This window comes from Morone saxatilis, unplaced genomic scaffold (assembly GCF_004916995.1).
Source record: "Morone saxatilis isolate NCDOM2014 unplaced genomic scaffold, NCSU_SB_2.0 Contig3, whole genome shotgun sequence".
NCBI classification, from domain to species: Eukaryota; Metazoa; Chordata; class Actinopteri; family Moronidae; genus Morone; species Morone saxatilis.
The window spans coordinates 1,343,857-1,360,119 of NW_023339873.1; the positions used below are offsets into that span (position 1 = coordinate 1,343,857).

The window sequence follows — 16,263 nt, forward strand, 5'->3', positions numbered from 1 at the left end:
TGGGGATCGGGACCTCCACTTTAGGGAGGTCGCCAAAGTTCCAGCCGGAGGCTCGCTACGCCTTTTGATGTTTTTCAAGTGTAACGGTAAACATAATATCACATGACACCACAGTCGTGTTCTAAATGCTCCAGTCATTTCATTCAATTTCTCTGATGAAAGCAGCCGTGAACTATACTTCTCACTTATTCTACTGGGAGGAGGAAATACACCCCCATGAATAATTCTGATATATGCCTGATATATTCTGATATATCTGATATAATCTGTTGTTCTGATCATATCCTGAATAATACTTCTGTACTATTCTGATATACCATCCTGATATATCCCTGGATAATATTCTGATATAATTACTGACTAGCGAGCGTCTTAGTATTAAAGTTGAATTAGCTGATGATCAGCACTCTCAACAGGAGTCGTAAGTTCTTCCTCGTTTTCTCTAATCTCTCACCCCCCACCAACAACAACGGAGGCGCGCCCGCGCGCGCGCGCGCGCGCGCGCACAGACCACGACGCACGCAGATTAGAAACGAGGAGAACTTCGAGCGTCCTGTTAGAAGTGTGCATTCATGCACTATTCACCTTATAATAATAGACGGCTTGCTATCAGAATATATCAGATAATAATATCAGGATATAATCAGGATATACAGAATATATCAGAATATATAGGATTACTTCAGAACCTAAACAGAATATTCTAGCGATATATCAGAATACAGTATCAGGATAATATTCAGAACTAGTATATCCTCCCTCCAGTATGAATAGTGCAAGTATTAGTTCACGCCTTGGCTTTCTCCCAGAACAATGAATGAATTACTGAGATTTAAAGACGACTGTGTGTATTATGTTTGACTTCATCACCTTAAATGAAAGAAGCGCGCGTAGCGACCTCCGGTGAAGCTTTGGCGACCCCCCTAGTCGAGGTCCCGCATCCCAGCGTTGAATCCACTGCGAATCACCGTCGTTTACATGTTTTCTTGCATTCCAGTAGCTTGCCCTGTTCAACTGCGATGCACGATGAAATCAAGTGATTAACAGTCTATATAATTAACAAATAAAGAGACACACTAAAATGAGCGCAGAGGGGCGGGGACTCTAGAAGACACCCCTGGCTGCTGATCATGGTCCAGTCCTGAACTCTGGGTGTCTGTGTTCAGATTCTCCCCGACAGAAGGCAATGGGTGGAATCCTACACATCCTGCTTGCTCTTACAAGGCACCCACAACGACATCCTCCCCAAGATGGGTCAGTGACCTTTTTGTCTAAGCCCTTTGACTTTTGATCCCCATCAAACATTATAAACTGAGTCATGGTCTCCTCCTCCTCCTCCCATCCTCCGTCCCTCCTCCAGTGTCCACCCTGCTCAACCTGCGGCTTGTGTGAGTGCCGGACTCGGGAAGCATGGTGCTCGGTGGCGGAGCTTCCACGGGCCAGGCCCCTGGCTGCATCGCCCTCAGCAGCCTACGCTGCGGCGGGAAGCTGCAAAGGCCGGGCGCAATGCAAGTACCCAACAACAACATCCAGCAAAGGGAACGGACTCGCGGCCTCTACGGGCGCGTTCGTCTCTCTGTGTGAACGCGGGAACTGACGGGCCGGCTGCGTGCGGTGAAACACGGGACGTAAGCGGGAACAGACAGTGCTGAAGCCTGGACACCAGACGGACGTACACCACACCTGCGATGGATGTCTTTCGGGTGTATGCAAACCCAGCCGTCCCCACCAGTGTCCCCTGCCACCGGACAAGACATGGCAGGCGTATTGGGGGTCTCCGGTTGTTGAATTTTTTGCGCACCCTCTCATGCCGTATGGGAAGTAAATTTCCGCCTTGTGTACCTCCTCAAACAACACACAAGCCACCAGAGATTCCCCACACATCAACCGAGAGCGCAGAAATATTAATCCGTTCTCATTGTGGAATACCGGCGTCATGGACAGCAATATACAAATTAATATGCCCACTTTGAAAGAATGTATACGCGTTGCCTACTCCGAGGAGAAAAAATTATATGATGGGGACCATCAAATGGAAGTAGGATTTTTCTCCTAACGTGTGAGGTTATAAATGGTGAAAAAAATTGGTTCAATATAGAAAATTCCTAATAAAGAAGAAAAACCACACATGCATTTTATGAATACTCATTTGTGGGAAATGCTTGGAACTCTTAACCCTCTCGTTGTGGGGGACCGCCCTTTTTGCCCCCCACTCCATTCTGAATGTAGAGACGAAATGTGACATAACCAGAAAGAACAATGACGAGGAAGCGCGCGCGCGAGGATTATACAAAAAGATAGGCAATTCGCCCCTTTATTTTTCTCCAGGAAATATTTATTGCGAAGGATAAATGAAAAATAATTTTTTTAAAATATTGGGTTTTTTTAATTAGAAAATTTTTTTTTTGGAAAACCAGGTCAGTGCGTTCCTTCAAATATCAATATTTATCACATTTTCCGGGTTTCTTATACAGGCAATATCTTTTATAATGATGAAATGTTTGTATGGGTTTTCCGTATAAAATTTTTAAAAACAATCAATATAGCGGCAACAAGAACTGAGTCGATAAGTATTGTTCTAGATCAAACAAAACGTAACCCAAGAGGAGGAAAAGAACTGTTTTCTTTTCCTCACCTAATAATTTATTCCCCCCCTATAATACATCCGTAATCTATAACAGGATAATGTATTGAGCAATCCAACAAAATATCTTTTAAATAAAATAACCAACCTCAAGTACCTGAATTCCTGACAAATACCTGAATACAGTCACAATACCAGAGATGTATACATCAATGCAAACATAATAAATCCAAAAGAAAAGCCCATTTTGTAAGGTTTGCCCATGTTTCCTGAAGCAGAGGTGCGAAAAAAAAAATGACAGATATTTTTTATTACTTTATCCCTTAGTTTTTTCCACGAATATAAATAAAAACATTGATATGAAAATGAAGTAAAATTAATAAGGTCAAGGCGAAGTCCATCCAACAGGAAAACCAGGATAAGGTTAATGTAGTAATTCAAATTACAAGAACACGCAGATCAGGTTGATCCACTGATACCGTGTTTACATGTCTTTCTTGCATTCCAGTAGCTTCCTGTTCACTGTGACGATGAAATCAAGTGATTAAAGTTAATAATTATAAATAAAGAGAACATAAAATGAGCCAGAAGGGGGCGGGACTTAGGAAGACACCGGCTGCTGATTGGTCCACAGTCTGAACTCTGGGTGTCTGTGTTCAGATCGACAGAGGAATGGTGATCTACATCTGCTTCTTTAAAGGAGCCACAGACGACATCCTCCCCAAGATGGGTCAGTGACCTTTTTGTTAACCTTTGACCTTTTGATCCCCTCAACATTATACATGAGTATGGTCTCCTCCTCCTCCTCCTCCAGTGTCCACCCTGCTCAACCTGCGGCTGTGTGAGTCCGACTCGGGGAAGATGGTGTCGGTGGCGGAGCTTCCCGGCAGCCTGCTGATCGTCCCTCAGGCCACGCTGGGCGGGAAGTGCAAAGGCCGGGCCATGCAGTACCACAACAACATCAGCAAAGAGGACGGACTGCGGCTCTACGGCGCCTTCGTCTCTCTGTGTGAGCGGGAACTGACGGCGGCTGCGGTGACGGTGAAACACGGGACGTACGGGAACAGACAGGTGCTGAAGCTGGACACCAACGGACCGTACACACACCTGATGGAGTTCTGAACCGTCGTTAATGTCTGACAACAAGGCTGCAGACGTATTGTGTTGATTTGATTTATGTGTTTGTGATAAAGAAACAGAGTGACACACATCTGGAGTTTGTCTTTGATTCTAAAAAAACACCAGTTTGGTGTCAGATTTAATATTTTATTTAGATTAATTTAAAAAAAGAACAAGTTCAGTGTGGAAAAGAAGCATGTATTTTGGAGAAATTATAAATATCTTCATTTTGGGGTTTTTTCAGGCAAATATTGATAAATGTGAATGTTTGTAATGTTTTTATAATTTTTAAAATAATATAAATGTTAATATTTCTCTAGATTCACCCCCGTACAGATGTTTATTTTATTTTAACTTGATTTAACCGGAGTCAATTGAGATCCAACAAATACTAACTAACAACTAATGTAGAAAAACAATACAGTTACAGAGATGTATACATAATAAACATAATACATCAACAACAGTGTGTGCAGGAATAAAAAGAAATAACATATTAAAAATAAAATAGTATAAAAAAATAAAATAAATCACAAGGAAACACCAGAAATATTGTGTAAATTCACATAAAAGCCAGATTATAAAACATTTATTCAACCTTTTGAGATCAAAATCTTGTTTTTTTTTCCTCCTGAATATTTATTCTACACAAACAGAAGAAGATAAAACATAAAGAGGGATTAAACAAACCTTTTAAGAGACATTAAAACAGAAATATAATGTAGTACAGAGTGAATGCGGTGCTCTCCTCCGGGCAGCAGGGGGCGCTCTGCGGTGTTAGAGGAAGAGGAAGTGAACAGCACTCGGTTAACTCAATTCACAGCAACCACACTTCCGGTGACAGGATTCAGGGACAAAATAAAAGCACATCAATTAAGAACTACATTGTAAATTAAAGCTTTTACAAAACTGAAACCTATAAATGTAATTTGCATTAATTCTGAGCTCTCTGTGTGTCTGTGTGATAGAAGAGAAGCAGAATGATGTTGTTATATATTGGCTTTCTTAGCTGAAAAGTTGCATAGTTTATAGTCATATTAAACATTATTTACTTAGCTTAAATTAATTTTGGTTTATATTTACATTAATTTATATAACCACTAATAATAAAACCTATTAAAAAATATATTAAGATGTTGTAAAGAAAAATATCCCCAACTTTCAAAATCAAAAAAGAAAATAGCAATTTAGTTTAATTTATTATTTATAAAATGCAACAGATGTACAAATCTGCTATCAAAGCTTACAAAAAAACACAATATGTTATGTATTTGTTTGATTTTAAGGCCATATTTTAACAAGCTAAAAGTCACAAGCTAAATGTAAACCTTTATTTTGAAAATCCCCACCCCGGAACGCACACGGTTGCTGCAGCTACTTGAAATGTGCACACCACCAAACGTCGCATTTATCCTCTAGTTTGACCTGAAATGAGTAACTTTAGAGAATATATGTGCACATTTAGACGAAGTAAGTAAATTAAACTCGTTGTGAGAAGAGTTGAGGTGAAAATTAACCCGCGGAAAGTTGAGTTTCGGGTAAAAGTTGCTGACGGTGTAACGAGGATTTGTGTTTACCGGACGTAAGATGTTCTAAGGTGGGAAACACTGCAGCTGCTTTAGGTCATAAATGTGTTGTATGGAAAAGATAGTTATATTTTTATAGCATCAGAGTAAAGTGTGCATGTGTGCTTTACAGAGACTTTATAGTTGGAAAAGTTATTTTCTTTATTAATGAATCTAGCTAGTTGTTTATTTTTATATAATTAATCTATTAAGTATTTGTTTATAGTTGGTAAACAATAATTACTAGATGTCTAAATGCTCACAATGATGTTTTATTTTGGCTAAATTAATGTCTAAAGCTCAGATATATTCAATATGAAACAGAGAAAATGGACAAATTTAACATTATTATTTAATATTTAACAAAGCACCAATTGATTATTTGTTGCAAGTAAGCAAATATTTGATTATAGCTGCAACAAAGACAAACTTGCGTTCTTAAAGAATAAATATCAAACAATTAACTGAATAACAGAATTGCTACCAGCTATTTTTTAGACTGATTTTTTAGAAGATCTTCACAGCTTGATTATTATTATTAATGTTGTCTTTCTTTCCCCTCCTCGCTCACAGATGCCTTCTTTTGACTTCATGGACAAGGTGGAGCTCTTTGTGCGGGCAGGAACGTTTCCAGTAGATGCATCAAAGAGTTCAAAGAAAGTGACCAGAGCTGCCAGCAAACACTTTCTCTATAAAGGTATTTCAGAGCTTTAGATCCTCCACAATGTGGTATCGCTGCAGTGCATCGTATCTTTAATGTCTCTGATCTGTGAGCGAGAAACAATTTTAAGTTTTTAATTGAGTTGAAAAGACCTTCAGATTAAATCATGTTTTCTTGTTACTTTGCACCCACTTTATAAGTGAGTAGTGAGGTTGTGTTCTCACTGTTCTTCTTTTGGCGACTTTTATGCGCAATTTAGTGACTGAAATGGTTAAATTTCATGGATATGTTGATCCAGGTCTGTTATATATAGCATGAAATTCCTGGATTAGGGCAACATTTCAAGTAAACTGTGTCAAATTTGTGTAAAAATCAAGATAATTAAACTCTGGAAATGAATGGTTTTTATTTGGATGACAGTTTTATTTATAATATAATCTCCTGTTCTGAAGACTAACAACCTCTGTCTGTAACTGACTGCAGTTCCTCTCTCCGTCCTCCAGATGGCTGCCTGTGGCGAAGTTATCGAGGCCGCCTCCTCCGCGTCGTCAGGAGCGACGAGGAAATGAGGGAGATCCTGACCCGTTACCATGACAACAACAACCATGCCGGCCGGGTCCGGGTAGTGAAGGAGATAATGGTGAGTTCAGAGGGTCAACAGAACCGAACAGCTGAGACCGAATTAAAGGATGTTATACGTCAAAAGAAAAAGCTGCTGTGACAGTGAGCGTGCTCTCTTCCTCCTCTTCCTCCTCTTCCTCCTCTTCCTCGTCCTCCAGTTGATGTATTACTGGGTTGGCGTGACGGAGGCGGTGAAGAACTGGATCAAAGCTTGTGCTGTTTGTCAGAGCCGCAGTCCCGTTGAACCGCACGAGCCGCCCGTCCAGTTCTGCCTGGCCTACGGCTGCGACGCCTCCAGCTACGTTTACCCCAAGCTCAGCTTCCACAGGTCAGACACCAACTTCACTGAGCTGCTCGACAAGTTACAACCTGTTTTATGGAGTTTAATTTTCTGTTGATTCTGGCGGTCCCTATGGACAAAAGCAGTAGTGTTTCTACGGCCTCGTTTCATTGATTTCAAGGGGAATCCGACCTGGTGGCAGTTCGCAAGGCCTTCTTGATTTAAGGCGTGCTAGAAAACTTATACAGAGAAGGTCTGAATGTCAACATTTGGTTCACTTCTGTGAAGAAAAGTAAATGTTAAGTAAAGTAAATTGTCTAATAGAACAATGGCCGAGTGTCAGGGACAAGAAAACAGAATTTGTCCCCAAAAAAAAAAATTCCTATTAAGTCTGTATGATTTTTAAAAATGATTTTAAAAATTATATAACACCGACAGAGAATTGTTTTAAAAGTTCCCTAAACAGGAAATAATCTGCTCAAAATTATTCCAGATCACTCTGTTTACACAAACGTTTTGCAGTTATTGAGTGAATTAATTGTACAGTTCTGAATATTTTGTTAAATATCCATAAAATAGGTCACTTAGTCAGTTTACTCAACGCAATCACGTAATGCAAAAATGTTTATTTTTCAATGAAAGCTGAGCATCATCTGCATAATAATGACAGGAAATCTATTTTCTGACAGCAGAACCCAAATAAAGTGTATTTACGAGATGGAATCAAACCCTCTGTCCTGCAGGTTTCCAAAGGCGGCAGAGCGGCGGCGAAGGTGGCTGGCAGTGGCTCAAAGGGACGAAGGCTCGCTGCGCACAAACTCCTACCTCTGCTCGAGACACTTCGAGCAGTCCTGTTTCACGCTGAGCGAGGAGGGTCAGCTCATTCTATCGCCGGACGCCATTCCCACCATCATCCCTGTGACGGCGCAGGAGGACGAGGTGACACAGAGCAGAACACAGAGGCTTTGTTTCCCTAGCGTATCCCTGGGATCATCTTTTACTGTGACCTGATCTGATAATCCTCTCCGGTTTTCAGGTTCCCGTCCCTTCAGACGAGGACTTCCTTCACTCCAACACCCTGGAAGACCTCCTCTCTACCGCCGCTGCTGCAGAGACCACAGAGCCCTCCGAAGCGGCCTTTGATCACTCTGAAACCCCCCTGGAGCTGCAGGAGCACCAGTACTGCCTCCCAGCTCCCGATCCAGACCCCAAGGTGGTCCACGCAGTGAGGGAGTGCAAGAGGAGGAAGACCGTCATCGAGCCGAGCTTTGCGGCTTACAACCAGATCGCCAGGTAGACATGTGATCAACCGGACCGCTTCATCATCACACGTTACATCATTTTAGTTTAAGTGAGCGCGTGTTGAAATGTTGTGCAGGTATCTGAGCCACAGGATCTTACCGATGCAAAGCAAGAAAAGCAGAGGTGCTTTGAAGAGGATGGCCAAGCGCTTCGGTCTCATAGGTGAGTGGAAAGTGATGAAAGAGCATCACTCACTTTATCTGCCTCCTTCAATCCTCAATGAAGCAGATTACAGGATCACGTTCAACTGAAATCTCTTAATAAACGTTTGTGTTTCAGATGGAGTGTTGATGTACACGCGAGTTCCTCATCCTCTCAGAGTGCCGCGCAGCAGAGAGGAGGTTTGCATGATTTACTTACACTGTGTTATTATTGTTATCAAATGAATCCTGTAGCTACAGCACCTTAAGGTTTGTTGGTCGCTGGTTGGACTGGTGTAATCCACCATTCCTCCCACTCTCTGTGGGTCTGTTCCTAGACATAGTGGGGTAATTTGACTGAGCACATTAATTTAGGAATACGCAATATTTACATACAACACCGAGATAATGAAAGCCTTAAAAAGCCTTTAGAAAGGAATTTATATGAAATAAAGGCAAACATACACGCTGCTGTTCCAGGTAAACTCGATCCTGGAGAAGTTCCATGACAAACAGGGTCACTTTGGCCAGGGAATCTGCCAGCGGGAGATCTCGAAGGAATACTACTGGGCCAGCATGACTCGGGACCTGGCCCGCTGGATCACCAGCTGCGACACCTGCCTCAGCAGAACCAAGAGGAAGTGGCTCCGCTGCAGCGTCTCCAACTGCACCAACTGCTGCGGGCCAGTGGAGAGAGGCCTGGGCCTCACCTTCCATAAGTACGAACACGTTAACAGTAAATACTACGGTTAGATAACGAACTACACTAATGACACAGAATCAAAACTCTAAATAAGTTTCTGTAACAGTAAAACTCTGTGATATATCATGGAAAAACCTTTTTTTATACAACATTTTAAAGGAATGTATACAGAATAAAGCAATTTATATATATTAAAGTCTGTAAACTGCACAGAAAACCACCATCATAGCATCATATGGTAATTTCATACAGTAAAACGGTTTCTTTTGATGGTAAAAACTTGGTAAAATATGGATTAAAACTGCACAGTACTAATATCCTTTTACCATAATAGTAAGTAATAAGGTGGGGTCTATAAGGTCCTATCATTTGGCCACCAAAGCTGTTTATTATGAATTAATGCTGATTTTATCTGTATATTTACTACTTCATCCTCCAGGTTTCCTCTTCACAACGTGGCCCTGCTCGCTCACTGGTTGAAGGCTGTCGGTCGTCCCAACTGGCATCCTCGCCTCTGGTCATCCGTTTGTTCGACCCATTTCACAGAGGACTGCTTCGACCGCGATGGGGAGAAGGTCACCATCCGTCCAGACGCCGTGCCCACGCTCTTAGTCCACAGCAACTCATCGGTAAGGAACAGGAGTATAACAGCAGCTAGTTCAACTCCTGCTCTGTCTTTACGGTTTTAAAAGCTTAAGTTTGCGTCTCATCCACAGACTCCGTCCAGAGGTCCGGCCCAGTCTTCTGTGGGGGAGGAGGTATGTTTCTAGGTGGGGTGATTATTGTATGTTCAAGTATAAAATGATCCATGACCCTCAGGAGGCTACTTCAATCAGATTCTGATGCCATTTCAACCTTTTCCTGGACAATTCTTATCAATATATATCAGATAATACACAACAACAACAATAACAAAGAAACAGAAGGAATAAATAATAAAAAATAGAAGTAAATATAAAAAAAAACTGATTCAGGAACCAGATTAAGGTAACTGGGGAAAGAAAGACACAGATTCAAAGAGAGGAGAAAAGTGTGTGTGTGTGTGTTTTAATGAGCTTTTTCTGTGTGAGCAGGCCTATTTTGCCAAGTACGATGCCGTGGAGCTCTACCTGAGCAAACGAACTTACCCTCCTGGACTGAGCTACGTAGAGAAGAACACCTTCAGGAGGTTCTGCAAGCAGTTCTCCATCAAAGGTTTGTACAAACCGGAATCCACAATGAATGACTGTAACAGGTCAGTAGATTCCCACAAGTATAATTCTGTGAAGGAAGCTAAATTAAATTGTTTGCTTAGACAAAATTTAGTTAAAAAATACACAGACAAATAATTGTATAAACCTCTGACCTCTGATGTAATACTTACAGGAAATAATCTGCTCAAAATTCATCCAAACTGCTTGTTTTACGCAGTTATTGTGTTCACTATTTGGGTTCATTGTACAGTTTGTATCAGTTGTTCTGTGCTGTTAATATCCATTAAATATCCTTTCATGCTAACAGTTTATTGAACTTTGCGTCGCCTTGGTAACGCAACCGTTCGTTCTCTGGTTTCCCAGACGGCGAGCTCCATGTGGTGCGAGGAGATCGGGTGCGTTCAGTTCTGAGGAGCAGACAGCAGGTTGAAGCCGCCCTGGTGGATTTTCACAACGAGCTGAACCACCTCGACGTCAGCAAGTGCCTCCGACTGCTCAACGAAAGGTGAGAGCTCCAAACTTTATTGATCCTGAACGGTAACACTGCTGGAGCACCGATCACTGTAGCAGTTGCAGCACTGTTTACTGGCTTACAGACAGATGTGTGTGTTTGTTATTAATCCATGGTGACCATCCTTGTGTTGAATGAATAACCCTTAAAAGTTGAAGAAATAAAGACCAAAAGATAAATTCTAGGTTGTCGAGTTTGTCTTTACATTAAGATAATAATGAACGCAGGAGGCTGTTGCATTAATAAGCAGCTCATCGCGATCTCTCACAGGTACTTCTGGAAAACCATGAAGACTGATGTGGTGCAGTGGATCAACAGCTGCTCACTGTGCAGCAGCAAGAGGAGGAAAAGACCCGAGACAGCACCAGGAGGATCAGAGGAGGCGCTGAGATCCCCACAGATACACGAGGATTCAGACAGGTGTGTGTCTGAGTCTGTCCCAGGCCAACGTTAGGTACACATCTGGGAATGAATTAATTACACAATATTCTCTCTCGGTCTCTGTCTACATGTTGGCAGTGGGAAGGATGGCGACGGTCGCAGTGATGATGAAGAGGATGATGGTGGGGATGTCGATGAAGGTGGTGGGAGTGTTGGTGATGAAGAGATGAAGCCAGCAACGAATCCAGAGGTCAGAGTGGTTCGACACACAACCTCTTACATGATCTGTAATCTGTATCTGGAAGACATACTGTCGTCATACTAGTGTACAACCAAACATAATCTAGTCACTCAAGTTTTAATCCGTTTCAGGTCTGGTTAATCTGGTTAATAACACCCATGGTTCCCGTGGTAACAGCTATACCCATATTTGTTCCACAAAACAGCTCTTTTTGCCGAGTTGGATTTCTTGAAATAATGCTAAACTACGCCTGAGTAGGAGCATTCACACACTGTTATAAAAAAGACTCACTTTATGTCTCTAATCTCAATCCCAGGAGAACCCTTTGTCCCCCCAGCCTGTAACTCCGTCCAGCCCTCAGCCCAGAATTCCCATCCTCCTTCATCTCAGAACTCCCATCAACTTCCAGCCCAGAACTCCCATAATCCTCCAGCCAAGGACTCCTAACACCCCCTTTGTTGCCAGACTCTGGTCTGTCAAGAGAGCGACGCCGCCGCAGTCTGAAGTCCAGAACAGCTCTGACGTTCAGCCTGAGAACCGAAGCAGCGTCCAGGTTCCAGGGGAGCAGACGCAACCTCAGGACCAGAACAAGACCAGCGGCTCTCGGGGCAGCGCCAGAACACATCACTATGTCGTGAGCAAATCTCTCACTGAGCCGCATCCTCCACCCGAGCCCCCAGCACAACCCAAACCTCCACAAACCGCAAGCAAGCAGAAGAGCCAGTCCCAAACACCGACGCAAACCCGGAGCCGTGGCAGCGCCCAGCACCCGGAGAAGAGGAAAAGAGACCTGGAGACGGGCTCTTCGGGTAAGAGGAGCTCCAGCGGTGGCCTGGAGCCTGTGGTGGCCCCGAGCAGCAAACCCTGGCCCGTCTTCACCATTTCTGGCTCTGCCCCGGCACAGACAGCCAAACCCCTTCCTGAGGTGGACAGGTAAAGTGAACCTGCTCTCCTTTAACCTCCTTTACAGTTCGTTAATGTGTCTTAAGCAGTTGTAGGAGTATTACTGGGTTTGTGTTTGTGTGTATGAAGCAGCCCGGCTTCCCTCCGGAGGCCCAGGAAACTACAGGCCCGGACGGTCATCCAGCAGTGCAGCAGGGCGAAGGTTAAGACCAGACCAGCTGTGGACGGGACCGACACTCAGTGGGCGGAGGTGGGTTGTGCTGTAGCAAACTAGAAGAATATGACTATGGCTCAATAACATGCTCAAACAGACGGCGTTTAATACTCAGAGCTGATCTCTCTGTCCTCAGATCCAGGATGGGATTGTCGTGTACGTGTGCTTCTTCCACGGAGCCACTGAGGATGTCACTTATGAGATCGGTAAAATCTGCAGGTTTCACTGTGGTTAATATTCTTAAGACAACATATTATTTAAATTGATCATCTTACAGCCAGATACATGGATGCAAGAAACATTGTGGCCTTTCACAATAATTATATTATAGTTATCGACTTACAGTTTAAGAATGCCACCAACATTTTAATCAATCAAACATAATAAAATATGATCCAGTTTCACCCAAATCACTGATAAAGTTGTGTATTTGTACAGTAATCAGTGAGCTCCGTTAAATAGGGGAACAATATAACTGAAGGTGTGATCTTAAAGGGTTAAAATTATAGTTTTTAATTTCACCTGGACTTTATTGTTTTTTCCTGTTCCAGTTTTGATGTCTCTTTAAAAGGGTGTACTTTATTGTACTTACCATTATATCAGTGGCATAAAATGCTCTTAAAATAACAATATCGTCCTAGACAATAAATGTATAAAATAAATGTTTTAAATTAAACAAGATCTTAAAGTCCGTCAATTAATCGTTTAAGAGATAGCAGCTTATATAAGAGGTTTCATTATGTTGGTGATTGTTGGTTATCTGACTACACTTCCTCATTCAGTTCTTCACAGATTAATCGAATCTTAATGGTTAAATATCACAATAAATCATTTTATCTCTGTGTTCTCCTCAACAGCCAGCAGTCTGATGACAACCAAACTCTTCCGAAAGGACACTGGGCACTCGGTCTCCGTTCTCGACCTTCCTGGGAGCGTTCTATTGATCCCCCAGGACTCCCTGCTCGGGCAGCCGGTACCCAGGAGAAGGATTCAGTACAAGGGGGGTTGTGAGCTGTGGTGGGGCGCCCAGCTCTTCTCCAACCTGGTGTCCGCCTGCAGAGACTTAATGTCCGGCTCGGTGAAGTGCACGAAGGCAGGCGTGAAGGTGGAGCAGGGAGTCTACGGACAGAAACAAGAGATCGTCCTGAACTCTCTGGAGCCGCTGACTCTCCTGCTGGAGTTCTGAACATTGTTGTGGGACGTACCACCGAATCCAAATGGAGGGAATAATGCAGAATTGCTGTACTCAAGAACACATGTTGAACATCTGTGGCACTTCTACAACTCAAGCTGAGTGGTTTTACAGATAGAGCCACATTTCAGTTAATTAATGTGAAACTATGGCCGGTTTTGACCATAAAGTTCAAGGAACAGTGGAACCAGAGGAGAGCTAACGTTGTGCATTCCTGTTTGCATTTCAAGAAGAACCTTGAAGATCAGGCAAATTAGACTGATAACAATATGAGAAACACAACCAAACGTCACCATGTTGTTCTTTGTATTAACCACTGTGTGACTCTTGATGTGAGGAATACATTAAAGGAGACCTGCAGAGGTTTTGCTTTAGAACAGAACATCAGCTAATCAAGTTTTATTTCTCTTGTTCATTAGCTTCGTTGGTCACTGGCTCTCGAGACCGCCGCTCCCTCTCTCTCTCCATATCTCACTCTTCTTTTAAAGGGTTAGTTCGGTTGCTTCTCCCCGTTAGGATTCCTTCAGTGTTCATGGTTCAGGAGGTTTCTCCTGGGAGTCCAGTTATCCACAGAGGGCTCCTCCTCTCCAACATATGGAAGCTCATTACTGCCCGTTAAATGGAAAGAAATAAGATGTAAACGGAGAAAAATGTTTGTGTTAAGTGATTTTATTTTAAATGGGCTTTCATAGACGGAACTACCTGTAGGCTCATTAACACAAAACCCGGGCCAGTAGTTTCCCATGATGCAAATCGGCCGCCAGTGGATCAACTTTCATGAACAATAGCGCCTATTGTTCATGAAAGTTGAGGTTCTGAAGTACTGCTAATGAACCAGATGTTTTCCAAGCTGCTGTGGTAGCCGTCGGCTCTGCGGTCCTTAAAGGTCTTTAAACAGCTTCCTCCCAGAATGCATCATTTTATTTTGGTTATAAATTGTATAAAGTTGATATTGAAAGTAGTGTTGTTCAGACTCTGGGGTCAACATCACAATCTTTAGAGTCTGGGGTCAACATCCTGCAGGATAAATACTGTGAGAGTCCAGTTTGTTCCTTCTTTGATCAGCTGATAAATCACCCACGTAGGTTCCAGTAAACTCCTTACCCCCCCTCTGCTTGCATGCTTTGCCGTGTGTGGTGTGTGTTGTGTGTTGTGCGTGTGTGTGTGTGTGTGTGTGTGTGTGTGAAACAACAGGCCCGTGCAGTGCTGCAGCAGCAGCAGCAGGTGCAGGCGCAGCAGCAGCAGCAGCAGGCGCAGGCGCAGGCGCAGGCGCAGCAGGCCCAGCATGTGCAGATCAACGCCGCCGCCGCTGTACCTGGTCAGGTGAGACTGCAGCCACCTCAAGCTCAGGTGCTTTATGTGTAACTCCACCCTGTTTCATACTGCAGCTTATTACTCAGCTGTCAGACGGACAGCGCCTTCTACTGGCTGGAGCTGTTATTGAGGGTTTCACTTTTTAGCTTGAGAGAAACGGATTTAAAAGTATCAGGTAGCAAGGAAGTTAATAATAACCTGAGAACTCATCTTCATCAGAGTGAGGAGGAGGAACAGAAAGCTGAATATCAGCCAGAATTCATTGTTCAGTTCAATGTGTCTTTGCTGCCGCTGTGAGGACGTCCTGTCCGGTCCTCGCTGCTTCAAGGGACTGGCTTTAAGTTCAGGGTGGAGGTTCTGTGTTTGTGCTGCCTCCTCTCTGCTCACCGGCCCTGTTGTGTCTCTGTCTGTGTCCTCTGAAGCTGGTCCGTCCCGGGCTGCAGATATCATCCCGGATGCCTCGAGCCCCCCTGCCCTCCTCCATCCCTTCTCCAAACGCTGCAGCCGCCGCCGCTGCAGCAGCAGCCGCTGCCGCCGCCGCTGCAGCCGCCGCGGCACAAGGACAGCAGATGTCACAGCAGGTATTTATCCCCAGTCTGACCTCTGACCCCCCCTCCCTGCCACAGTGCGCCTGTCTGTCAGCGCCGCTCACACACCGTCTCCTGCTGCTGCCACCTCTTTATGTCGCTGAGGGAACAGAGCTGTTCTCTCACTCATTCTGCAGTGCTAGTCCACTGGTACTGTACTGTTTCTAATCTCTATGTATATATATTGTACTGATGCTTCAGACTGATGGATAATAAAGCAGTTCAGACTGTGACCGCTCTGTTCAGCAGGCTGCCTCTCCTCCTCTGATTGGCTGACTGTCCAATCCCTTCCCTCCACAGGTACAGATGATCCAATCGCCCTCACCGGTGCAGACGCCACAGCCGATGCCCCCCCCTCCCCAGCCATCACCTCAACCCCCGACCTCACAGCCCAACTCCGTCAGGTAACGGCCGTTTATCCGCGACGCCTCCAGTACACCATCAGATAAAGCTCTGCTGGTCTTTAAAGTCCTATCTGCTTCCTGTCTCCAGCTCTGGTCCCACTCCGTCTCCAGGGGGTTTCCAGCCCAGCCCGTCCCCTCAGCCCTCACACAGCCCCGCCAGTGTCCGAACCCCCGGGAACTACGGAGTCCCCTCTCCAACGCTCAACACTCCAGGTACACACATCCTAGCTCTCAGCAACACAACAGGAAACAGAACAAATAAAACAGGAACAGACTGTACAAACACACGCAGGGCTCCCGCGCATCCTCACAGACCAGCTCCCGTCCTGGAAACTCCTGGAAACTCCT

At 44.0% G+C, this 16,263-nt stretch overlaps 3 protein-coding genes across 4 annotated transcripts in view; all 3 read left to right on the forward strand.

Annotated features, from left to right (window-relative positions):
- Positions 1-3,244: 3,244 nt before the first annotated feature.
- Positions 3,245-3,794, forward strand: dtd2 (D-aminoacyl-tRNA deacylase 2; the record flags this gene model as incomplete). The annotated part of the gene is given in 2 exon segments (XM_035674077.1): positions 3,245-3,314; positions 3,399-3,794. Coding segments are annotated over 2 exon segments (378 nt in total), but the record flags the coding sequence as incomplete, so codon positions are not given.
- A 1,269-nt stretch (positions 3,795-5,063) lies between these two features.
- On the forward strand, positions 5,064-14,175 carry LOC118337631. Of its 2 annotated transcripts, none has more exons than XM_035674746.1 (19): positions 5,064-5,300; positions 5,842-5,965; positions 6,433-6,569; positions 6,709-6,878; positions 7,574-7,769; positions 7,867-8,123; positions 8,209-8,294; positions 8,412-8,473; positions 8,753-8,991; positions 9,415-9,604; positions 9,692-9,733; positions 10,049-10,169; positions 10,532-10,673; positions 10,950-11,099; positions 11,199-11,310; positions 11,618-12,234; positions 12,334-12,454; positions 12,555-12,624; positions 13,276-14,175. In XM_035674746.1, the coding sequence occupies exons 2-19, from the start codon at positions 5,842-5,844 to the stop codon at positions 13,602-13,604; spliced, it is 3,165 nt and encodes a 1,054-aa protein (XP_035530639.1). In that variant the 5' UTR covers positions 5,064-5,300; the 3' UTR covers positions 13,605-14,175. The 2 variants fall into 2 exon arrangements, with proteins under 2 accessions (XP_035530639.1, XP_035530640.1); XM_035674747.1 differs by having other exon boundaries at positions 12,337-12,454.
- A 617-nt stretch (positions 14,176-14,792) lies between these two features.
- The window catches only part of med15 (mediator complex subunit 15), a gene marked incomplete at both ends in the record, with an annotated part of 2,907 nt that continues 1,436 nt past the window's right edge, over positions 14,793-16,263 (forward strand). The window contains 4 exon segments of the mRNA XM_035673614.1: positions 14,793-14,933; positions 15,347-15,505; positions 15,812-15,915; positions 16,004-16,128. Of these exon segments, the coding sequence (XP_035529507.1) occupies positions 14,793-14,933; positions 15,347-15,505; positions 15,812-15,915; positions 16,004-16,128 (529 nt within the window).

Bases quoted from the DNA above. Each gene is read 5' to 3' on its own strand.
- LOC118337631 (XM_035674746.1), top strand. From the start codon at position 5,842: ATGCCTTCTTTTGACTTCATGGACAAGGTGGAGCTCTTTGTGCGGGCA. The intron at 8,124-8,208 runs GTAGACATGTGA...AATGTTGTGCAG, and splicing joins GCTTACAACCAGATCGCCAG to GTATCTGAGCCACAGGATCT. The intron at 9,734-10,048 runs GTATGTTTCTAG...CTGTGTGAGCAG, and splicing joins AGTCTTCTGTGGGGGAGGAG to GCCTATTTTGCCAAGTACGA.